The sequence below is a fragment of the Apteryx mantelli genome, chromosome 5, assembly GCF_036417845.1.
Source record: "Apteryx mantelli isolate bAptMan1 chromosome 5, bAptMan1.hap1, whole genome shotgun sequence".
In the NCBI taxonomy this organism is placed as follows: Eukaryota; Metazoa; Chordata; class Aves; order Apterygiformes; family Apterygidae; genus Apteryx; species Apteryx mantelli.
This window is the reverse complement of record NC_089982.1, coordinates 6,927,153-6,950,710: the sequence shown is the minus strand read 5'-3', so window position 1 is coordinate 6,950,710 and position 23,558 is coordinate 6,927,153. Positions and strand designations below refer to the sequence as shown.

General features: G+C 59.4%; 2 protein-coding genes and 2 long non-coding RNA genes across 4 annotated transcripts; 3 read left to right on the top strand and 1 right to left on the bottom strand.

Annotated features, from left to right (window-relative positions):
- Positions 1–232: 232 nt before the first annotated feature.
- LOC136992134 (maestro heat-like repeat-containing protein family member 2B) lies at positions 233–4,457 on the top strand. Its single transcript, XM_067296992.1, has 12 exons — positions 233–352; positions 764–790; positions 1,143–1,265; positions 1,614–1,693; positions 1,791–1,926; positions 2,059–2,154; positions 2,442–2,546; positions 2,773–2,896; positions 3,061–3,170; positions 3,422–3,574; positions 3,857–4,011; positions 4,253–4,457. Exons 1-12 carry the CDS (start codon positions 233–235, stop codon positions 4,455–4,457), a joined length of 1,434 nt encoding a protein of 477 aa, XP_067153093.1.
- A 937-nt stretch (positions 4,458–5,394) lies between these two features.
- On the top strand, positions 5,395–8,598 carry LOC136992133 (protein maestro-like). Its single transcript, XM_067296991.1, has 8 exons — positions 5,395–5,478; positions 5,672–5,783; positions 6,401–6,547; positions 6,852–7,034; positions 7,303–7,458; positions 7,953–8,075; positions 8,315–8,417; positions 8,483–8,598. The coding sequence occupies exons 2-8, from the start codon at positions 5,760–5,762 to the stop codon at positions 8,596–8,598; spliced, it is 852 nt and encodes a 283-aa protein (XP_067153092.1). The 5' UTR covers positions 5,395–5,478; positions 5,672–5,759.
- A 21-nt stretch (positions 8,599–8,619) lies between these two features.
- LOC136992169 (uncharacterized) lies at positions 8,620–8,998 on the top strand. Its single transcript, XR_010884233.1, has 2 exons — positions 8,620–8,690; positions 8,876–8,998. It is a non-coding gene; the product is annotated as an uncharacterized lncRNA (long non-coding RNA).
- Positions 8,999–10,860: 1,862 nt separating this feature from the next.
- Positions 10,861–12,540, bottom strand: LOC136992168 (uncharacterized). The gene is made up of 2 exons (XR_010884232.1): positions 12,469–12,540; positions 10,861–11,623 (listed from the first exon to the last, which is right to left on the bottom strand). It is a non-coding gene; the product is annotated as an uncharacterized lncRNA (long non-coding RNA).
- Between the last annotated feature and the right edge of the window lie 11,018 nt (positions 12,541–23,558).

The following is a 23,558-nucleotide window of genomic DNA, read 5'->3' as shown; positions in this document are numbered from 1 at the left end:
GCTTTCAATCGCCTGAAGGTAAAGGATGCCGGGGGTCTTGGCTTGCCTTTCCTCTGCCTTATTTTCACTTCTAAGCCAGCAGCAGCGCAGTGGTGGCTGCTGCGTGGAAAGTGGGGCAGCTGCTTGGTGGGGAGGCAGTGGGAGCTGGGGTGCGACGGAGGTGCTGGGCTGACGTCTCGTGGCTTCTCCCACGGCGCAGGAATACCAGGAGGGGAAGAGAGCATGGACGCACATGGCGCTCATGCTGGCCTACAGCCAGATCGCGCTCTGTGCCCCCCGGGAGCAGCTGCCGGCCCGCGTGGAGAGAGAAATCGTGGGGCACATCCTGCAGCACTACCGCGCCAGCTGCCAGGTGGGTGCGCGGGCGCAGGGCCGGCCACACGGACGTGCCGCCTGCCCCAGCCCGGCTCCGAGCTGGAGCTCATCGCGACGGGCCGTCACTTAGGAAAGAGCCCCGAGGAGGGGTCTGTGCTGAAGGCCGAGTCGCAAACCCAGCCCGTATCCCTCTGCATGTCCCTGTCCCCGCGTTGCAGCTGCTCTGGGCGTTTTCTGGGTCTGAAACCCTGAAACTCCTGCGAGCCCCGAGTCCCCCCAGTGCCCCAGGGGCAACTGTGCCCTGCCTGTGCTGGTGGAGGGCGACGCAGCAGTGCTGGTCCGTCTCTGCTGTCCCGCAGCGCCTGTGCGCTCTGGGGCCGTTGCTGCGTGTCCTGCGTCTGTGCGCCGCACTTCCTTGCCTCTCACTCTGTGCCCTTTCCCCTTGCAGGTGCTGGGCTTCGCCTTCTCCACCAAGGTAAGTCCTGCCCCGTGGGGCCTTGCTTCCTGCCCTTCCCGCACACCTTTCCCATCGCAGGCGTGCCGGAGCGGCTCTCCCGCTCCCCAGGCCAGAGGTGGGGGGTCTCCTTGCGGTAGGTAGCGAGGAAAGCTCGTGCCTCCCCAGGGGGAGCTTCTTCCCGGGAGGGGAGAGGAGGCTTCCTTCCTCCGAGCCGTGTGCCGAGCCCAGGTCCCGGAGGCTCCTGGAAGCCGCAGTCGCCCTTCGGCGCTGTGCTCCGGGGCTGGACTCCCCGCCGTGCGCCTCTTTCCGCCTTTGGCGCTGTGAGGAGTTCCTCATCGGTGCCGCTGTGTTTCTCTCTGCCGGGCCGCAGGACGTGCAGCTCAAGCTGAGCCTGATCCGGAGCGTCGCCGAGGTCAGCCGGGCCGTGCAGGGGGCGGGGGGCTCCCGCCGCGGGGAGCTCTGCTACAAACGGGAGCTGCTGGGCACCCTGCTGGTGAGTGCCGGGCCGGGACTGTGCCGCCGGGGAGGTTGGGGCTGAGCCCCGAGGCCGGGCGCCCCGAGGGGCGATGCTCTGCCTTGGCCGCGCGCGACCTCTCGAGCGCCCTGAGCCTCGTCCCCGGGCAGCGGGGCCCTTGGGTGCTGGTGCCCGGTGGCCGTCGCTGGGCAGAGCAGCGGGTCTGTCTGCGGTGGGGCGGCTGCCCGGCCCCGGTGCCGCTGTGGGAGCCGTGCGGGCGCCCAGCGCCTGTGCCTGGGGCCGGGCGAGCAGAAGAGCCTGTTGGCGGCGGGAGGGCTCTCGGTGGCTGCCCGCTGCCCACCGTGCGCGTGTCTCTGTGACCTCCAGGGCTTCGTGAAGGCAGAGCCCCGGGATTGCCTGGCGTCCCCGGTGCGGCAGGAGGCGTTTGTGGCCGTGGGGCACTTGAGGTAGGGTCTTTCCGCCAGGGCTGTGGGGGGGGTGTCGTGTGACCCGCTCTGGGGAGTGGTAGGAAGACTCTTTTCTGGTCTCCTTTTTCTCTGTCAGCAAACTGAAGCCGTCGCTGACCCGGGAGGAAAACCGCGACCTCCTGGATCAGTGTTTGCAGAGCGTGATGCCTCTGCCTGCCCTGGAGCCCGCGGAAGAGGAAGGGGCGACAGCAGCAAACACTCTGCCCGTGCAGGTACCTGGCGGCCCTTCTCTCCCAGCCTCTCCGGGGGATCCCCCCAGCAGCCCGCGCTGCGCTCTGCCCCCTCCGGCAGAGCCGGGCGTCTCCGTGTGCGGCCCAACGCCCGTCCTTCTCTCCCGCTCGCAGTGTCCGCACGCGCAGACCATGGGGGCTCTCGGCGAGCTGCTGACAGCCCTGCTGGAGGAAGAGCTCACCTCCAGCTGGCTCACGGAGATGCTGCACGTGAGTATCCGTGGGGGGACGGGGAAGGCGTCCCCAGGGTCGGGCAAAGGGTGTGCGGGAGAGCTGGGCCGTGGAGTCGGCAGGGTCGGTGCGAGGTGGCCGTGGGGCACGTCTGCGCCGGGGCCCTCCATGAGCGGCTGCCGGGGATGGGAAGGGGCTGCGCCGCCGGCTGCAGAGGCACCAGCTCCTCGGCGGGACTCTGCGCGGGAGGGAGAGGTTTGGGGTGGCGCTGGGCAGGCCGGGCTCGCCGGGGCCGCCTATTGTGAGACAGGTCTGCTCTTGCGCAGGTGCTGGAGTACTGGCTCACCTCGGCCAAGGAGTGGGAGCGGGAGAGGGCCCTGCAGGCCTGCGCCCAGCTGCTGGGCGCTTACGAGGAGCGATTCGAGCTCTCGGTGAGAAGAGACCCCCCGCGTGCTGTGTCCCCTCTCCCCGCTGGCTGCGGCCCGGCAGGGAGCTCTGCCCCAGGCTGGGAGCTGGGTTTTGGGTCTCCTGGGCTATGGGGCTGCACCGCTGCCTGCCCCGATGCCCTGCCAGGGCTCAGGTGGCAGCACAGCCGGGAGAGGGAGATCGGCTGCCGGGGCCGCCTGCGACCTTCTCGTCGGCCTTCTGTCTCCGCAGGGAGAAAACTCCTTTGGGCCCTTTGGCTCCATGGTGGGACTGCTGGCGCCTTTGGTCTGCGACTCGCTGGCCACGTCCCGCCAGCGGGCAGGGGCCTGCCTCGGCCACCTCCTCCGCATACGAGGTGAGGGCAGCCCCCTGCCAGCCTCGGCCAGCCGGGCCCCCACTGCCCCCGCGCCCCACGACTGCGCGGGGCCGGGCTCCATTCTTGCTCCTCACAGCCCGTGGGCTGAGGTGGGGTCTCCGTGCCCATCACTGCCCTTCCTTTCCTCCTGGTGCTCGCTGCAGGCAAGACGCTGGAGACGGGGGCCGAGGAGGACGAGGTGCAGCCTTTGTGCCAGCGGCTGAGAGCCCCAGACGCCGAGGCTCTGCTCCAGGCCTCCTCCAGACTCGCAAAGGTACCTGGCGCCGCCAGCGCAGGCAGGGTCCAGGCTCTGTGTATAAGCAAACAGCCCGCAGGGAGACACTTGCAGAGCTCTCGGCCGCCCAGAATACACCAGGCCCTGCCTGCGCCGCTGCACTGTAAAGCACTCGCACCCTGCAGGCCTAGCGAACTGCCCCACTGCCCGGGCGCTCGAGCTTCCTCTCCTTTGTGAAGAGCCGGAGCAGACCTGTGATGTGCTCTCTCCTGGTTGTGATTTCTGCCCAGATCGTCTGCAAACACATCCCCCCAGCGCAGGCCACGGATTTCCTTTCTGCCGCCCTGGACGGGATGCTGTCGGTCAGGCCCGCGTGTGCTCAGGCAGCTGGCGAGTGGCTGCTCACCTTCCTGGAGACGTGCGGGGGACAGCTATTCACCGAGGTGAGAGAGGCGCCTTTTCCCTGGGGCTTTGGCCTTCCCGCCTCAGCCGTTGCCGTGCGCCTCGTGCAGGTGCCGGGGGCTACAGAGCCGCCCCTCGTGCGCAGCACCGACAGCTCTATCGAATCCAAGTGCCGGCAGCCTGATCCCGGAGCCTCTGCTCGCCTCCTCTGCTCGGGCTCTGCTGCGCTCGGGTTTGGCTCTGGGGCCACAGGCCCAGGGTGGGAGGCTGTGCGGGAGGACGAGGGAAGGCTGCAGAGGACGGCTCTTTTGGTCTGCGTTCAGGTGCCAGAAATCCTGAGCATCATTTACATCCGGATGCCGACCATGCAGCAGGACACCCTGCGACGCGTCCTCTTCGAGGCGGTGTCCCTGCTGGCCCGCTACCACCTTGGCTCCGTCATCGACAGCCTCCTGCAGAAGCGGCTGCCCATGGACAGGTACGTGCACTGGCCCGGCCCTGGGGGCAGGCAGGACCCACCGCTGACGGGGCCAGGAGGAGCCAGCGGAGAAGGCGATCGTGCTGCTGCGGGGGGAGAAAGGCTGAGCGTGGCAAGAGCCGGTGCCCAGAGCCTGGCCCCCGCCAGCCCCTTCGAGGCCAGGAGAGCGTTTGGCCGCTGCCAAGGGCATCACAGGTAGCAGAGCCTGCGGGCTCACGGGGCAACTTCTGCTGCCTTGCAGTGACACCGTGGAGCTGTGGAGGGTCCTGGGGAGGAAATTCTTTGTGAACCAGCTCCTGAGGGTTTTGATGGAAAAACTGAAGCACTCAGGAAACGACCAAGCCAGGACCAGCTCTGCCAAGCCTGAGGCCGACGACGATGAGGCTGCGCTGGAGCCTCTCAAGGTACGTGCACTGGCAGACACATTGCTGCAGCTTCGCACCTGATGTCCTAAATAACCCTTCGGCCTGAGGGACGCTGTGCGCTGTGCACACTGTGAACACCCCTGAACCGCGCGGGGTGCTGTGCTGGGCCCTGGGCAGCGCTGGCAGCGGGGCAGCCGAGACCCTTTGCTGCTGCCAGGCAGCCTGCAGGGCTGCTGCCGAAAGCCAAACTGCAGACGGTAAAGGTGCCCGAGGCGGGCAGGGGAGAGGTGGGAAAAGGCCTTGTTTTCACAGGCCGCTTGTGGTTGAATTTCTCTGCAGATCACACGTGCCATCTTTGAGGTGGTGTCAACGCTGCAGACCTCAGAGGCTGTGCAGCGCTTGCTCCCGGAGCTGCTCCCGGTGCTGCTGAAGCAGATCAGCGCCACGCTGGGAAAGGAGATGCTGTTTCCCCAAGTCAGCAGCCAGCGAAAGCTGTTCCTCAAGGGACACACGAGCGATGACAATCCTTGCAGGTAGGAGGCAGCGGGACAGAGACGCAGGGTCCCCGTAACCAGGCCATGTTCGCTCATGGCCCCGAGGCAGCGCTTTGGCCTGCCTCGTCTCCGAGGTGGGGAAACCGATTCTGGTTGTTTTTGCTTCCATTTTTCTCCTGGAGGAACTTTGATTCCCAGGGAGGAAGGTGTGAGCGTGAAGTCTAGAAACTTGGGGTTTTCTAGTGCTGACAGTGAGTTTGGGGCATCAGGAAGGGTGAAAAGGCCAGTTTTCGTGCAGCTTGGCAGACCTCAGGGTTGCGAGATGTCATTTCAGGGGTATTTGCAGCTCCCTCGGCGAGGCTGAGCCTGAGTGAACGAAGGCCTCGCAGGCGGCGGCGGCGGCGTTTCCCTTGCGCTGCCCGAGATGCCTGTTGCCGAGGTTCAGGCCTGGCTGCTCTTCTCTCCCCCAGGCTTTCCCTGGAGACCTTAGAGGCGGTGCTGCGCACGTGCCTCGACAGGAAATGGCTGTGGCTGCTGAGGAAGCAGGGAGCCTGGGCCGCCCTGGAAGACCCCCGGGCTCACCCCGACGGCGTCGGTCTCCTGACCGGGTGAGAGCCCCAGGAGGCGCCTCGCTGCTCTGGGGTGGCTGCGACCCCATTGGAGCTGGCGGGACCCTTCCCCTTGGCCTGGGCGTCTCCGAGTTGCCCACCAGAGCCTGCGCAGGAGCAGGTGAATTTTGGGGGCCGAGGCCAGGTGCCTGCCTGCGTAATTGTGTGTCGCCTGCCTGTGCTTTGTGCGCAGGGTGCTGCTCCGCGCCGGGACCATCTCGCTGCCCGTCGTGCTGGTGCTGACCCAGTGGCTGGACGCCCCCTCGGCCAACCTGCGGCTCATGGCTGCGGCTTTCTTTGCGGAGGTGAGCGAGAAGGTGGGAGAGGGAGGTTTGGGATGGGTTTTCTCCTGACGCTGCTCTTTGGGAAGGTGCTGGCGGAAAGTGTCGCAGTGGAGGCGGGAGCGGATCCCCCCTTGCAGGAGGCCTCCTGGGAGCTGCCCTTCCCTGCCCCCTTCCCCGTCCTTCCCCTGTGCTATTGCCAGGGATGCTATTGCCCCTCCAAACCGCTCAGTCCCGGTCCTCGTCACTGCTGCTGGTGGCGGAGGAAATACAGATGGGCTTTCTATCAGTGACCCCCTTTCCAGGGCCTCCCCCGACCCCAGCCAGGACGTGCTTCCAGGTTCGATTGATCTCAGCAGCTCTGCTGAGCGACCACCGGGACCCAATGCAAATCCTCTCCAGAGGCCAACTCCCCCCAAACACGGGCACAAGGCCTCCCCCGGGCACGGGGCAGTGCTGCCCCCAGCAGCTCGCCATCCCCGAAGCCACAGCCTGGGCCGGGCCCAAAGGAAAGCTGCTGGGCACCGGGGCAGTTAGCCCGGGCTTGTGGGGCTTCCTCGTGTCGAGCCCGGGGTGGTTGTTGTTCCCGGACCTGGTCTGCATCCGTCTCCGATGCTGACGGCCGGGTTGCTGTGCTGCAGCTGATGAAGGAGCCAGCGCTGCAGGAATGGAGGTGCTTTCAGCCGATCTTGGGGGCCTTGGCAGAGAAAACGCAGGACCCGAGCAGCACCGTGCGGCAGATGGCGGCGCGCGGCCTGGGCAATCTGGTCAGCGGAGCACCGGAGAAGGTGAGAGGGGCTTTCCTCCACGTGAAACGCAGCCCCTGCATGACCGGAGAGATGCAGGTGGAGAGCGCGGAGGGGTTAGAGAGAGTGGGCAGAGCAGCAGAGGCAAGTGTGAGTCTTTGCCCCGAAGGCGCTCTGTTCTCGGGCATCATCCGGGTTGCAAAGGGGACTGAGGTGCCAATGGGACCCTTGGGCTGCGATCTGCTCGGGGGCTGTTTCTGAAAGCTTCAGCCCCGGAGGCAACGGGAAAGATGAGCGGTCAGAGGCAGGAATAGCGAGAGGTGCGTGTGTGTGTTACGCTTCACAGCTGCGCAAGCACAAGGGAGCCATCCTGGAGGCGCTGCGGAGGGGCCTGGAGGACGTGGCCTCGGCGGAGGTGGTGGCAGAGAGCCTGCTGGCGCTGGCGAAGGTGGTGGACGAGCTGAAGGGGAAGGCTGTGGGCTCCACCTTCAAAGACCTCGCCAAGGCCACAAGGACCTTCTTTGATGCTGTAAGTGAGCGGTGTTGTCTAACGCCTGCTCGAAGGCTCCCTCGCGGGCTCGTCCAAGAGGGGCGGTGTGGGCAAGGGCAGCTCTGCACCGGGAGGGTTCAGGGAAGACACTTCTCTCTGGGGAAGACGGAGGAGGTGCTATTTGTGACCCCCTCTGGGGGTCCTTTCTCAGGACGTTGCGCTCGACTGGCAGTGCTCGGGTGTTACAGAAACAGTTGTCCGAGGTGTCCCAGTTGCCCACCTGGCAGCTGGGGTTTCTCGGTTGCAGGAGCAGGCGTCGCTGCGCTCGGCGGCCTTCACCCTGTACGGGGTGCTGGCCGCCTCTGCCACGAGGAGGTGGAGGTCTTTCTTCACCGAAGAACTGGCAAATACGTGGGCCAGCCTCGTCCTCCACCTGCGGGACCCAGACCCGGGAGCCTCCATGGTCAGAGCCGCAGGAACTTGCTTGCAACACAAAAAGTGAAGCCGCGCGGTGCCCGTGGGGACACTTCTGCCGTTCCTGCCTGCTCGGCAGCTGCAGGGTCTCTGCAGAGCATCCCCGAGAGTGTCCCAGCAAGGTTGCCCCTGCGATGCCCAGGGCAGCCGCCCCAGCACCCTCGCGGTCCCGTCGCAGACCTCTGCCTCCCTTCCCTGGCCTGTCCCTGGCGCCCGTCCCTGCCCCAGGTCCCTGCTCCCCCTCAGGGACGGGCGTTCGCAGTGGCCTCATGGGCGCAGCCGCCCGGCAGTGGTGCTGTTTGCAGGGTGCTGCGGAAAAGGCCGGGGAAGTCTCCCTCCTGCCGGGACACCACCCCCAGGGCGCCCCGTCTGCGGGCCCAGGGCCGGCACCAGCCGAGCGTGGCACGACGAGCTCCCTGGGAAGGGCTGGGAAGGGCCTGGCCATCCCAGGGCAGCCACGACAGGCTCCGCTCTCTTTGGCAGGCGTGCCAGGGCGCGCTGAGGCTGTGCGCCCCGTTTCTGGGGCTGAGGAGGGTGCGGCAGGGCATCGCCGTCAACACCCGGCTGAGCGCGGCCGAGCTGCAGGACGACATCTGCAGCCAGCTGGTGAGGAGCTGCGCGCCCGGGCACGACGGGGCTGCGGGGCCCTTCCCGGCCCCGAGGGAGGCAGCGGGTGACACGCCGAGGGCGGCAGGGCGCCGTCGCGGGGCTGGCGCCGGGCCCGGCCGTGCTTCCCGGCCCTGCTCTGGCTCCTCGGCGCCCCGCGATCCGTGCGCCCTGCTTGCCGCGGGTCAGCGGGGGCGTTTTTGGGCAGAGAAGGACAGTGTGTCCCCATGTTGCCCCAGGCCCAGGAGAGCCCCAAGCACCAGCAGGCGCTGTACATCGCCACCCGGCGCTGCTTCCTGCGGAGCTGCGTGGATCTGCAGGCTGCAGCCCTCGATGTCGCTGGTGAGCCCGAGCGGGCGTCTCTGCGGCTGCTGCCTCCCGCGTCGCCACTCTGCCCGTCTGCCCAGGGCTGGAGCTGCGTGGGGGCGGCCGGAGCAGGGTGCAGGGGCTGCAGGGGGCGGGAAAGGCGGAGCAGGTGCTCAGGGTGGGATGTGGCCGGGCTGGGAGGGAGAGAGCGCCCTGATGCCGGGTGTTGCCCTGTGCACGCAGGGGTCCTCGTGGAGCACGCAGGCACCGAGTGGCTGACGGGGGAGGAGGCGATGCTGCTCTCGGCAGGTAGGTGACGGGGCCACGGCGCCCCGGGGGCTCGCAGCAGTTGGGGCCCAGCACCGCGGCGCTCGCTGAGCCAGCAAGCGGCTGCGGGGCAGCGGCGGGGCCGCGTCGCCCTTGCGGGGAGGCCGGGACCGGGGCCGGGGCTGGTGCCGGTGCCAGCACCAACGCCGCGGCCGGTGCCGTTGCAGCTCTGCGGGTGCTGCGGGGCGACGGGGACCCGCGGGTGCAGCAGGCGGCCGCTCGGCTCCTCCGCGCCACCGGCCTCGAGCAGCCTCCGAGGCGTCGCTGAAATAAACCTTGCTGGAGCCTCACGCAGCAGCGGGGGTGTTTCTGTGCCGGGGCCCCGCGAGTCACTTCGCCCCCGCCGCCGCCGTTTGCGCCCGGGTCCCCGCGGCTCTGGGCCGCGGCCGTTGTCCCGGGGGCGGAGCCGGAGTCGGGGGCGGGGCAGGAGGGGTGGGGTGGTGCCGGAGGTGCGGGTGGGGCGGGGCCGGGGCGGGGCTGGGGCGGGAGCCGAGGACGATGTGGGGCGGGAGCACGTGGTGGGGCGGGGCTGGGGCAGGGGAGGGCCGGGGGCGGAGCCGGGGGCGGGGCGGTCCCGGGGCGGCCCCTTCCCGGCGCCTGCGCGGTCTCTCCGGCCCCCAGAGTCGCGGCGGGGCGGGGGGTGGGCGGTGGCGGCGGCGCTCGGTGTGCGGGGCACCCGGGCCGGGCTGGTGCGGGGCTGCCGCTTCCCGGCTGGCGGCGGCGGCGGCGGCGGCGGCGGCAGCAGCGGCAGCGAGCGCTGCCCCGGCGGGGCCGCCCGGCCGCAGGTAAGCGGTGCGGAAGCGGCCGGGGCTGCCCGAACCGGGCCGGGGGGTCTGGACAGGGCCAGTGCCTGTGCCGGTGCCGGTGCCGGTGGGGGGGCAGGCGGTGCGGGGTCTGTGGGCGGCCGGGAGAGGCGGCTGCGGGGCGAGCGCAGGGCGGGAGGCAGCTGCGGGCCCCGGCGCGGTGGCGGCGCGTCTGTGCTGCCGCCGGGTGCTGCCCGGTGCCGGGAGCGGCGGGGCGCGGAGCAGCGGCACTGGGGCGGGGTTGGGGCTGCGGGGCGGCGGCTGGCGGCGGAGTGAGCTGAAGGCAGAGGGGCCGGAGCCCAGCGGCCGCCCGGCCCGCCGGGGCTGCGCAGCGCCGCGTGGCTGGGCCCTCCGTGCAGGGAGGGTCCCCCCGGCGTAGTTCCCAAGCACGGCCCGACCCGCGCGGGGCTCCCCCCCAGCCCCAAAAAAACCCTTGCCCCCGGGGCCGGGAGGGGAGGGCTGGTGCCTGGGGGCTGGGGAAGGGTCTGAGGGCGCTGTGGTGGGGCTCGGACACGGGGTGGTGCAGCCCTGGGAGGGGGGTGAAAGGAGGGTGAAGCAGAGGGCTGAGCCTCTGTGCCCAAGTGCTGCGGGTTTGGTGCTGCCAAAGAGGCTCCGGGGGCTGGTTTGGGGGCTCAGAAACGGAGGCCGAGTCCTGCGTTCCTGGTGCTCAAACGCGGGTTCCTGCGACTGGTGTGAGAGCTCAGAAAGGGGGGCTGAGTCCTATTTTTTGGGGGGTTCAAAAACAGGTTCAGTGGGCTGTTTTGGGGGCTTGAGAAAGAGGATCAGGGTCTGCTCTGGGGCTTCGAAAGGGAAGCTAAACGCTGTGCTTTTGGGGCTGAAAGAGAGGCCCAGTGGGCTGCTTTGGGGGCTCATAATCCATTTCTGAGCCCCCAGAAGAGCCCCCAGACCTGTGTTTGAGCTGCAGGAATGCAGGATTTCGCTTCCCTTTCGCAGTCCTGCATTTTGGGGCCTCAAAAGCATGTTGATGGGGCCGTTTTGGGGCTCAAAAACAGAGGCCAAGTCCTGCATTTTTGAGCTCAGAAAGGGAGGCCAAGTCCTGTGTTTTCGGGCTCAAAACCAGAGGCAAGTGCTGTGGTTTTGGGGCTTGAAAACAGAGACTAAGTCATCTGTTTTCAGCCCCAAAATCAGAGGCCAAGGGGGCCCTTTTTGCGGGTGGTGGGAGGGCAAGAGGGGTGGGAGGGGGCCGCAGACCCTCACTGGAGGTGGGGGTTCATCGGCATGCGCCCTGACAGCAGGGAGGCTGGCATGCACCAGGCCAAACTTGGCGTCTGAGAGAGTTTCTGGCGCAGAAGGCCCTTTTGGGGGAGGAAACGCGAGCAGACACCGTCTTCCAGTTCCACTGTTTATTCACCCTTTGTACAAGACACAGAATATTTATTCAATGTGTGGACACTGTTCATAAACTAGTTGTGCAATGTGTGTGCAATATTAAAGATGATATTAATACGCAAGTTGTGACAGTGATTGATTTACGACCTTGTCAGTCCCCAAGATTGCTGTGAGGAGCCCAAGCTGGAGCTGAGCTGTCCCAAGCTGGCGCTGTACTCCCATCCCAGCAGGGTTTCTGCGGAGGCCGAGAGCCAGGCGGGTGCAGGCAGGTCGTCCCCAGCCAGGAGCGGGACCGCACGCAGGGCAGGAGGGAGGCGAGTGGAGTTGTGCTGCTGGGAGCAGGGAGCCGGGCGCCTTCTGCCAGGGACGAACTAAACCTCACGTTGTCTCTCTGCATCGCGGCTCTGCTGGTTCCCTTTCCCAGCACAGAAAGGAGGTGCGAGAACATCGCACGGTGTCGGCACTCCTGGACGTGACGCAGAGGCAGGCAGTGAGGCTGGAGCTGTTCCTCAGCAGTGACACAAGCCCTGCAGGCGATTTAGGGAGAAGGCAGCAGGGGAAAATGCCCCCGGGCTCCCCAGGAAGCGCCTCCGAGGCCCCGACGTCCCCGTGCGGGTGAGAGGGGCAGGGACGCAGCCCCTCCTGCTGGACACGCTGTCCCAGGCTCTGCACGCAGGCGGCAGTGTCGGAGATCCAGTGCTGGGGAATGCTGGGGCACTTGCAGCGGCTGTCTCTGATGGCACTGCTGGGGTTCCTCTCTCCCTGTAAAAGCAAGCCAACAAAAACCCAAGCAAACCTGAAGGGTCTTTCAGGAGAGGCCCAGCACCACAAGGAGCAACCCCAGGCTCGGCCGTGCCCACCCTGCTGGGTGCCCCACGGCCCCCCCACACTCAGCGCTGAGGCTGTGGGAACAGAAACCGCGGCCCTGCCCGCAGCCTCCCCAGGCAGAGCTGCCCTGCGGGGCTCGGCCTGAGCCCGGGCACAGCCTCAGCGAAGGGAGACACTGCTCCGCGTGGGCGCGCACCCTGGCTGCATTTAGTGCCAGGGAGCCCAGCGGCACCCACGCACCGACACCCGCTGTCCCCTGTCCCTCAAACTGCCCCGTGCACACCACAAAAGCCAGGTGCCACAAGCCCAAAAGGCTTTTTCCTCATCAGCAGCCGGGCACGGGCTCCTCAGCCCCAGCCTGCTGCTGCCTCTGCCCTGTCTCGGCCCCTGCCAGGTGCCCCCAGGCGCAGCCCTCCCTGCCACCACCTGCGCGGTGCAGCACCCTGCTCCCTTGCAGGGCCCCCCTGCTCCCAGCGCTTCGGGGACCCTTCGGTTCCCGCGGGGCCCCGCCGGCAGCGACAGCTCCCCGCAGCCCCCGTGTGCTGGGCACGGCCGGCCCGGGGACGGGGCGCGTCTCGGCGCTGCTCGGGCGCCGCTTCGGGCACTCGCCGCACGCTGCCTTCCACGTCGGCCTCCCCCGGCGCCCCGGCTCCGAGCCCTGCTCCTGCCGGTCTCCCCCAGGGAGGGCTCCGGCCCGGCCGCCGCCGCCCCCAGGGCTCCCCCCGCCGCGCCGGGGCCGGGGGCCGGGAGGAAGGGGGGCAGGGGCTCCCCGCACTCACCGCGCCGGGCCCGAGGCCGCCGCCGCCGCCGCCCGCAGCACCAGCAGCCGCCGCCGCCGCCGCCGCCGCAGCGGGGCCGGGCGGGGCGGGCGCGGGGCCCCGGCGCGGCGGCGCCGCCTGGCGGCCGTCGGGGCGGCAGCGCCGCCTGCGCGCTGCGCAGCGACCTCGGCGCCCGGGTGGCTGCAGTCGCGCGGGAAGGGGCGGCGGGGAGACAGCGGGGACACCCGCCCGTGGGGCAGGGCCGTGGTGCTCGATGCCATCACCCTGCAGATCCTGAGCTCTGGCGGCTCCACAGAGCGCTCTGCGCTGAAGGAAGCAGTGCCCGCGCTGAAAAGAGGAAAGGCACCATCCGAGCTGAGGGAGACTTGCTCCTCCAAGCAGATCCAATTCAGGATACTCCTTGCTCTAAACCTAGACTCTTTCCTTGCTCCCGATTGCTTGGCCAGCCCTGCAGTGGAAACAGCACAGCCACAGTATTTCCTTTTGGAGAGAATTTGACTCCAAATTCCCTGCCTTGAATGCTGCAACTCCTTGGCTGCAAATTCTGCTCTCCCACAGGCTTCCCCCTTGTCCTTTACATGACTGTATTAATTACATTCATCAACTATGTTGCTGTTACTCCTTCGACAAATTAGATCATCCTGGGCTGCAAAACCCTTTAAGACACAGCTTTATAGCTGAGAGGAGCAGAACTTTCTAAAGAAGCCACGCACTTACTTAAGAATCTCCTGCACCTACAACAAGAGGCCTTGAAGAAAAATTGCAGTATAACCAGACATTTTAACTCTATATTTTCAGGACAGAATCTGATTCTTCTCTGAAACACAACTCTCAAATATGGCTGAGCAAAAATGACAAGACGTACAGAAATGCACAAAAATTTTTTGTCCACACTTCTCCCACACTTCTGGCTTGTTGATAATGGATAGTGTGTACCACATGGGAAAGTCCTTTCCCACATTTCCCAATTAAGCCAGCAGACTTTTTTTCAGGACCCTGTAATGTGTTGCATAATGAGACCAAAAACTGGAAGGATTTGTTGAAATGGTTCTCTGTCTTTTAGCCCAAGGAAAGAAGAGGTGTCACCTAGGACAGCTGTAGTCTTACAATGAACAACCAAAAAATGATTAATGAAAACCAGCATCTTAACAGCTGTTAAATGCAAGTTTTTCTTTCTGTGGCTGAGGGGATAGGACGAGAACTTCGACCGCACCTGGGCGCATCCGAAGTTTCCGTCCTGTGCTGACTTAAAATCTTTTGCACACCAGAGTGAGAGACAAATAGGCTGGATTATTAGTGGTTTGTGGTTTGGCTTGGGTTTTTTGGCCTTTGGTTTGGATGACCGTTCATGTGATTCTATTAAGGCAAATCTGTTTTTCATTAACATTGTAAAGTTATCTTGAAACATAATCGTTCAGTTTGAGTCACTCAAAATATGAACCTTTGATGCCCATCACAAAGCTGAAAAATATCCCCAAACCTGAAATCCATTTCAAGTGTATTAAGGACAGACACCGTTTATAGTATATCCAGTTATACTCCAGCACCATTTCCTTCTTTGACTTAACTGCTCTGATTTATTTTTACGTATTAGAGTCAAAGGATGTTCAACCTCTGATTTCTGTGGCAGCTGTGTCAGGCTACAAGTACAATGTTGTGAGATATTTGTGGGATGACAGCAGCAGCCTTTGTCTTGCTTAGGCCAGGCTTCTCAGTGAGTTCTGCTTAAATAAAAATCCTCAAGTCGAGGATTTTTCTAGTCTTTGTCTGCAGGTACCACAATAGCGAGTGATTTCCCATCCCACGTGACTCTACAATGAAAGCTAAAAGAAGAACAGGCCAATACGTGAGTTATAGCTGAACATTTTCACACTGATGGTAAGCATAATGTTAAACGATGATCAAGTCTGTACATCAGTTTCTGCACAGCAATGTTCTTTTCTCCTGCCCTTTAGCAAAACCACTGGATGGCCAGATCTTCCGTTGGTAGAAATCTGCTTACCGCCAGTGCTTTCCGTAGAGGGGTGCGCATCTGCAGCTTCTGAGGCTCTGGACCTGGAGGAAAGATACAACCCGGAATAAATAAAACAGAGAGTGGAAAGAGAAAAGCCCACAATACAAGACTTTCAGTTGGCATTTCAAAATATTTTTAATCACAGCATCACTAAAAGAACATGTCTTGTAACTGAGCCAATTAAACTCAAGTTGAATTGGAGGGCCCCTCTAATGATGGTATAGTAAAGCTACACAGTCAGAAATTACTTTAAACTCCTTTCGATTGACTGGATTTCAATTAATTTTAGGTATCGCACCTGCCCCAGGCCAATCTTTGTGGTTTAAGAACTATGTTCTCCTCCTTTATAAGACACTTTTCTTTCCTTTGCTGCGGTATGAAATGCCCACGCAAGCAAGGGAAAGCAAGTCCTGCACAGGGAAAACAGCTGGTCGCTGACTGCCATCAGACTGAAAAACCAGCAGTAACATTAAGGCTCACTTGTAACCATGACTTTAAAAACATTGCGGTAGAAGACGATGAGGGGGTGGCTTTGGGCGTTTTGCTATACCTCCAGGAATAAAATTCAAGCAGCTGCATCCCCTAGGTTTTTGGCACAAGGAGCTTGAAAGGGGCTAAGCTACGGTTTAGGAAGGCTGGGCCCAACGCTGCAAACCTTCTGCTAAGGCAAATGGTCAGCAGAAAAGCTAGACAATGTACGTGCAAGTCAAACAGACTGACAAATGGGAAGAAAAAACCCTATGCTTTTCTTCTGACTGAAATGAAAGACAGTTGCAGACAACAAAGAGCTGTTCACTGCCCAGGACTCAGGAGACTGCTGTGCTGCCGGGTGTCTTGGTAATGAAAACAGCCTGTCTCTGTGGGGCTGAGCTGTGTGAGCTCATGTCGTGACTTTACAGACAGTCCCAAGCTGACGTACACCAGGCTGCCTGGGTTGCAGGGCTCACCTTGTCACCTTCTCGCCGTCGGCCCGCTCCTTGGCCTGCTATCGCTAGGACACTCGGAGGTTGCCACAGGCTAAGCCGGAGGCAGGCTTGGACGACCGGGGGCAGCAGGCCCTGCGAGCAAAAGCAGGTGCTGGTTTCTGAGAGTTCTCTGCTGTAATAGCTGTAAAGATAAATACATTCCTTATACAATTAAGCGTGACAATGGCTGCTAGTAAAAGAAAAAAAAAGCAAACTCAAACAACAGAGCTAACCAAATCGAATCTTCCCTTTGCAGAGAACTTGTCACAAAAGAGAATTCAAACAGCTTTACAAGGCAACCTTGGCTACATGACCACGCTTCCCATTTCTTTCTTCAGGGTGAAGTGGCTGGCGCTGAGTAACACTTTCTCGCCAAGATCACTTCCCTTGCAGTATTTTCGATGTCCAGTACAAGGCTAAATGCTCTCGAGGTAGACACCCCCTTGTCCTCAGCAGAAGGGTGGGAGCTGCTCAGCAATACTTCATTCAGGGCTGGATTGCTCCCCACATCGCCTTGTGTTAGGGTTACGACGTATTCCCTTTACAGAGCAGCAAAAGCCTACATCCTCCCAAAGGCAGCGCGGAACAGAAAGTACCTGGCAACTTTCAAACTCCCCACAGGAGGCTGCAGAGTCACCACACTGCAACGACGCTGCTCCCTAGGAGAAGGGCAGCCCATTTCCAGGAAACCGGCCGAGGGACCCAGCTTCCCGCAAGGCGAGGGGGCACAGGCCCCGGCGTCCTGCGTCCTGTGTCCTGGCAGGGAGCTGGAGCCGCTGGGCCCTTGGGCAGAAGGTCGGGACTGTGCCCAGCTCCGCTCAGTCTGCGCACAGTGCCTGGCACAAGTGGTGGAACGCGGCTTGCTTTCTCTTGAATGTTTTCTGTTTAGCCAGACAGTGCGTAAGACAATCTACCTGGGGATGGACTTTCCTTCCCTAGTGAGTAACGAGATTATTAAGCAGCTGTGCCTCCCGCTATTAGCCCAATAATTTAATTGGAATATTCATTCTGTCTCTTGACGTTGCTAGCCTGCAGCTCAGTATATCAGAAGTTGCCGTAATCAAACACTTGTGAGTTCTGCAAAAGGATGCACTTCAGGACTCAGGTCAATCTTGCCGATGTCTTGCGGCTACCCCCAAAATAGCAGCAGTGACAGCAGTCTAATATTAGTATGGCAAGCAACGAATCATGGGTTCTGAAGAAAATAATTACCCACCCTTCTTGCAGCTGCTGTGCAAGGCAACTTACTCAGAAACCGTAATTCATTCTGAGCCACATGATTTTGCGTGCCATGTACAGAACCAGGCATCACCTCTAGCCCCTGGTTACAAGAGGAAGACAGGGGAGGGGACTGACTCCCGAGGGGAGCAGATGCTTTTGACTGCTCGAGCATTCCCGGCTGGTCCTATCCACCAAGCAGCTTGCACACGTAAGGTTCAAGGAAGACCAGCTGCGACTGTCCACGATTCTGGGTGCTAGTGCTCACGACATCAGCCTGAACGAGCGTCTGCCTCGGGCACGGTGATCCCACCAGTCCTTCGCCCCTTTCTCGACCGATCTTCTGCTCTTCAAATAAAGAGGTACTCAATGCCTTGAGGATTAGTGCTTGAGCCTGAGCTTTACACATGCACTTTCCTCTTGTGCAGCTCGGGGAGCCGCTCAAAGAGCACCCCAGGCTTACCTTGGGTTTTGATCCCTGCCTCTTAGAGGCATGTTAGTTATTTATTAGCAAAGAGCCTTCAAGCTCCTGGTCAAATCGAACTCCAGAATGTTCCCTTAGCTGTGATCTAGCCACCGCTACACAGAACAACAGGAAAGCATGTTTACATGTACGAGTGCCCGAACATGGAGCTGCTCACTAGTAATCTTTTGGATATCAAACTTTCTACAGAAAAATATTAACTCTCTCCTCTAGAGCAAAGCTCAGTTTTTATCTGCTTGTTTTCAAGAGGGACAACCATTGCCCGTAAAACTTAAATTTAGATCTTACCTCATATGGGGGGGACACACGTATGTTTCAAAGGTTGCAGAGGAATAGGACTTGCATGTATGAAACCTGCATCAAAACCACTTTTCTTCTTGCCACGTGGAATTTTCATACGGTCTTAGGAAAAGATGCTTCCCTCCTTTCAGCTTCATATTTCACTTGGAGGGTCTTTTGCTGTAATACAGATCAGAGAATCCCATTCTCATAAATGAGGTTTTTCAGCAAGCAGCAGGTTATAGTGATTTCCAAGGGAACTGGGAACATGATAGTGAGCAGAGCCTGCTGGATCCAATTTAGAATCACCTTTTTTTTTAAGCTTTCTACAAGGTTAGATTTTTGTCATTAATTCCACCTCTTCGTGTGTACCCTCTATATAACTTCCTCCTTGCTTTCCGCCCATGAGAATAATTATCTCATTTTACTCGCGCAGCATTCGACTTCTTTAGCACTGCCTCCCCTTTCTCCCTAAAATTGCACCACTCACAAAATATGCTAATCATAATGTGCTGTAAATACATTTTCATTGGCCTTTCATCCCCAGAGATCTTACACGCTTGAAGAGCACCATATGCACTGAAATCCTTTACCTGAGCATGGACAGGGAGCCACTTCAGCAGTGAGAAATGGAACGTGTGAACAGGCATATTTAGGTGTGTGTATATGCATCTCTTGATTTACTCCTGCTTGTTCAGCCTTAGGTCAAGAAGTACAGAATTCAAACAAAAATGCTAGAACGCATGCCAGGGAGCAAAATAACTCTGCTACAGCATTCGGCCATCAAGAACTCAGATACAAAGTTTGCCATTGCTGCACCACCTTGCAAAGAATGAGAAGGAAGGATGGATTTATGGGAGCATGCTGCAACGCATTGAGATGACTGGCTTTCATTTTTTCTTCTTCTCCACACTTTCTGCATAGTCTCAAGTAAATCAAATTGTCAGTCTGCCACAGGTGACTAAACCCAAAGCTACAAACAGCTCTTCAGAGGGACTTTGAAAGTCACCAAGTTGCTCAAATCCCTCAGGACCTCAGCTCCCACTTTGTCAAAGAAGGATAACAATACTCCTCCCCACTCCACTGCAAGGTCCTGGGGGACCACGGCAGGGGAAGCCGTGTCTGTTCATAGATAACTTGTTGAGTAGTGGGAGGAGAGAAGAATCTCAGCTGCTTTTTGTGGCAACTCAGACCTGTCAAATAGTCAGCTACTTCCGGATGTTGCTGGCAGGACTTATGGACGCGTAGGCCCATCCTTTTTTTTTTTTTCCAGGGTGGAGGCCTGACCTTGGTCTTGAAAGCTGGCGGCCAATGTGGCACAAGGAAGATGATGTTTCCTGAAGCTCCCCCACCATCCAGGCAAAGATCACGGAGAAGGGGTTGCCACCTGAAATCCAGTCACACTTCATCTGCTGCAGAATACAGCTGCCCACCCTCTCGGTGCTGCTTTCCCTGCCTGAAAGCAAGTTGCACCCGCATGCCAACAGCTCCACTAGCTTCCAATGCACTGCTGCTGCTCCTGCCTGCGCCTCTCTCCTAACTGCTTACCTACATCTCCGGTCTGCTGCAAGAGTTCGGGAAAGGCGCTTCTGTGCACCGAGCGCAGGCTGACCACTCCTTGGCTCTGTCCTCAGGAAGAATCGCCAGCCCTCCTGCCTCCTGAGGCACGTTCTCTAGTGGCGGAAGTAGAGCAAAAAAGGCAGAGCTAGTGTTGGGTTTCTCAGGGAGCCACAGAATAAAAGCAAAGCCAACAAGACAGAAAGGCAAAATGGGCAATAAGAACACTGAAGAGAGAACTCATACAGCAGTAACTAAAACATTCACAGGACACCCCAAAAAGTCGGTCAAACTCAATCGTCTACTAACCTCAAATAGAAAACAAGAGCACAGCTGGCAACAAGAAGCACACTCTGACCATCATCTTAATTGTTCCTTTCAAATTTCCCACAATCTCCAGCACTCTGAAATCACCTAGGTCTGAACCCATCATTTCCTTCTTGCTTTGTTACAGTGTAACACTGTTGGTTCTGAGTTCACCACTAAAGTGTATCCAGCCATTAAACAGAGTTTGGGTTAGTTCAAGGAATGGTTAGGCTGTATTGTATCAGCTTCTGCATTTATTTTTGGAAATCTTCAGTCCTCTGCATACAGTCCAGAAATAAAATGACTCCTATGTACATGCAGCCTACATAATAGGGAAAGATGTCAGAAAACATTCATGGGGAAAAGCACAGCTTGACTGAGGGGCCATCCAGGCAATACACTGCGCTGCAAGAAAGAACATCATGCCTCTGTCCCCATGTTAGCCTCTTCTGTCTTGGTCTCTTCTGCATCATGTGCACAAGTGCAATTCAGGACTCAGAATCTGCACTGCTGTATGGAATACCATTGTGAAAAGCCCATTGCGCTGTAAGTTTATTTGTATATAATTCAAGTTAAGGAATACAATTGCTTTATAAACAACAGACACTCTACAGATGCACACATCTAATTGCTGATTGCATGAAACGTGTCCTACTGCTACTTCTGCCTTTAAATATACATAAATATTTATAAATAAAATGGAAAACATTCAAAACCATTTTACAAAAAAAGGAACAAGCTGCTTTTGATTATGATCACATATGAAACACACACACACACACACACACACACACACAAATATATATAATGCTCAGTGCTCATCTGAACCATGGAAAGAAAAATCTACCCTTTGATATTGCTAAATGGTAGTTATTAGCTACAAGTGTACAGTCTGGAACACAAGCTTTTGCTCCACAATCTGCTCTCTCTTTTCACTCTCTATGGCCATCATCATTTTGCACAGGCTTTACTGGCTGCAAGTTTCCAAAAGAGTTTACAAGCAGGCAGGGAAACGAAACCAGCAAAACATGCTAGTGTCTTCCTCAAAGGGCTCAGTCCGGTTGTCATTCAGTTCAATGGAAAATCTTCTACTGCCTTTACTGGACTGAATGTCGTACAAAATATTGAAATTGATTTGCAGTCAAAGTGATGGCCATTCAGCAGTAAAAAATAACTGTAAACATGGAACAAATCAATTAGTCCACACAGGGTATCAAATCAGTTAAAGAATCTCCTTAGCTTGCTCCTTAGGATTATCTTATGGGAACATATTGTCAGTCTTCTGCCAGAAACTGCATCAAATTACTCTTTTACTGCAGCATATTCAGAGGCTTATCAAACACAGGTTATTTCAATGTGGAACAAATTCAAAAAAAAAAAAAAAAGAAAAAAAGGCAGCAGGCCTCCCTTGCTGTTCATGAAGGGAGTCCAGGCTGAGGGCCCAGGGCCGCCTCATTAAAGGCAAAGTGAGGCTTGGCACTGACCTCAGCGAGCAAAGGATCAAGTTCCTTCTCTCACCAGAACTGGGGAAAGAGCCACTCCCTAAGGCAGTCCATCCCTAGCCCAGCTGGGATGAGGCATGGCCAGCACCTTACCAGGCTCGCGGCAGGCGTGGGTATCCAAACCCTGAGCACACATTACAAGCTTCCCGGAAGGCTTCCCATCCAGCACGTGAAATGCAGTGTGCTTCAGTAGCTAAAGGATTTTTAGATCAGAACTTGTCTTAGTGAGAGCTGAAACAAGTCCTAGCAGGGGTTATAGATGCATTGAGCCCATGAGCCCAGCATGTCCATCAGAGACAGACTGGCAGTTCAGATGCCCGGGGCTATCTGAGGTAGCTAAGCAGGTATGGCACAAAACCTACAAGAGGCATAGCTCTTTACAGAGCGCCGGATGAAGGCCCTGTGCGATGATACTTCTAGGACATCTTAGTAGAATACTAGAGGCCTATGCTTTGGTAACTGAACTGGACTGTAAGGCTCCACTGACTACGTCAGGAGCTGAGCCATCCACATCTATCTAAACCTAGGTATCTTAACCCGATAAGTAAGTTAACCCTGAACCCGACAATGTAGTCACCAATGTGTACTATTTCACTCTCCAGTTTTACTGCACTGTTCCTCTCCTACGGCTGATCCAGCAGACGTGACAACATACACAAACCAGTTTACAAGGGTTCTCTAGGTTCTGCAAGTCACACTCTGTATGTCTTGCCAACCTGGGGACAAAGACTTGGCATGGACAAAATCGGCTTCTTTGCTGGCCTTGGACCATTAGAGCCGCTTACTCAGGGCAAACAAGGAGAATATTTCCGTCAAGATTCTCGCTGAGAGACCCGTCAGTAGGGAAGAAAGCCAGGCAAACTGATACCAAAAGGATGCTCTGTGTCAGGTTTCAGGTCATAAAGTTGCATAAAAGCTGCATTCCTGGCACAGTACTTTTAAACTGCTTGTGCAGTTGGGTTGTCTGGAGATCAGACCAGTGAAGAATAAGGGGGGGGGGGAAAAGGAAGAGTTGCATTTCAGTTAGCTTCATCATGATTTGGATTGCATTTTCAGTGCAGAGTGCTATACGGATTTTTTTGAAATGCTTTATTCTTAGTCTGCTGCTTTTGAGTTAGGTTTAAAAAAAAAATCTCAAAAAAACCTCCTCAAGAACCATGCAAAGGAGAATGACTATTTATCCTTCTCAGAATAACCAATTCCCAATAACCAATTTCTGTCAAGCTGTGGGTGGGAAAATTAATGTAGTTAGGCAAATAGTGCCTCTAGTGACGAAAATGAAAAATAAATCAGGAGATAGTGGGGATGGGGGACATTCATAGGAGGAAATCTGTGTGTTTGGCAGTGTTAGCGCTAATATTCAGCTGCTCTTTGAGGGCATGTGGCAGACCTGCCTGGACGTGCACGGGAAGGACGGTGTTTCCCCATCAGTTCACCATTGGAGGAGCTGGCCTCCTTGGCCTGCCTGGGCAGCCGCGTCTCCTCCGCCCAGGAGGGCTGGCACGGTCCCTCCTCGGCCCTCTGTGGAACAAGCAGCTTCGAGGCTCTTTGAGGAACTGTGGAAGCCACCGCCGTGACCTGCACGTGCCCCCTCGCGGCGGTGGCGCCAGCCGCGATGCAGCCGGCGCTGTCAGGAGGCAGGGGCGCCGGGCAGGAGGCGGCCGGAGCGGCGCTTGAGGGGGGAGCCCGGCCCCGGCCCCGGCCCCGGCCCCGGCCCCGGCCCCTCACAGGCGGCCGTTGGGCGCGGCGAGAATGCGGGAGAGCAGCCTCGTGCGCGGCCGTTGCGCCCAGCAGGGGGCGGTGTCGCGCGCGGCCGTTGGGCGGGGCTGGGGGGCGGTGTCGCGCGCGGCCGTTGGGGTGGGCGGGGCGGCGGGCGCGCGGCTGCCGTTGTACAGCGGCGCCGGGGCGGGGCGGCGTGTGTGAGGGCTGGGCGTGCGGTGGCGGCGCTTGGTGAGGAGCCCGTGCGGCCGCGGAGGCTGGAGGGCGGCGCCCGGGGGTGTCTGGGCAGTGTGCTGTGCCCTGCTGGCAGGGCCGCGCTCTGCCCTAGCTGCCGCGGCTGATGGCGTGTGCGAGGGGGTGCGGAGGGCAGCGGCGGCGGAGCGGGGAGGGAGGGTGTTTGGTGTGCAGCAAGGCGCCCAGTAGTCCGCCCTGGCTGGGTGCCCGTGGCCGTGTGCTCAGCAGCGCTGAGAGCTGTGCCCGGCGCCTTCAGGCCTCGGAGGTGCCCCGAGGCCTTGCGGTGCCCGAGCCTCGGCTGTCGCAGCCGCCTGAGGGAGCGGCACCAGCGGGGCCTGAAGACTGCCCGCGGGTGAGCGTGGGCTTTAGGGTGGGGGGTCCGGCTTCTGCCGCCGGGGTGTGGGGAGGCTGGGGGGGCTGCTCCCCACCTCACACAAATAATAACTGTGCATGGCAGGGCAGCTCTTTGTTCCTCTGGAGCGTGGTGGGGAGCAGCTAGGAGAACAGGTGGGCTTCGGCCTGCAGAAGCTGGAGCTGACAGTGTTTTATCTGGGCTCTGCAAAGGCCGTGACATTTTAGGCAGCAGGCTCCCTATGGCTGCCGCTTGGCGGAGGAGCATGCTGCGCACAGCGATGCGGGTAACCATGAGGTGGCTGCCAGTGGGCTGTGGTGCCATTGGAGAAGCATTGGTGAGGAATAATTCTCTTTCCCAAGCTGGTGACAAATGGAGTTCTCTCCCTGATTGGTTTTCAGCTTAGGGTGCTTCTGGCTACTTGAAAACCTCCCAGTGAGATGTGCTTTGTGTGGAGAGA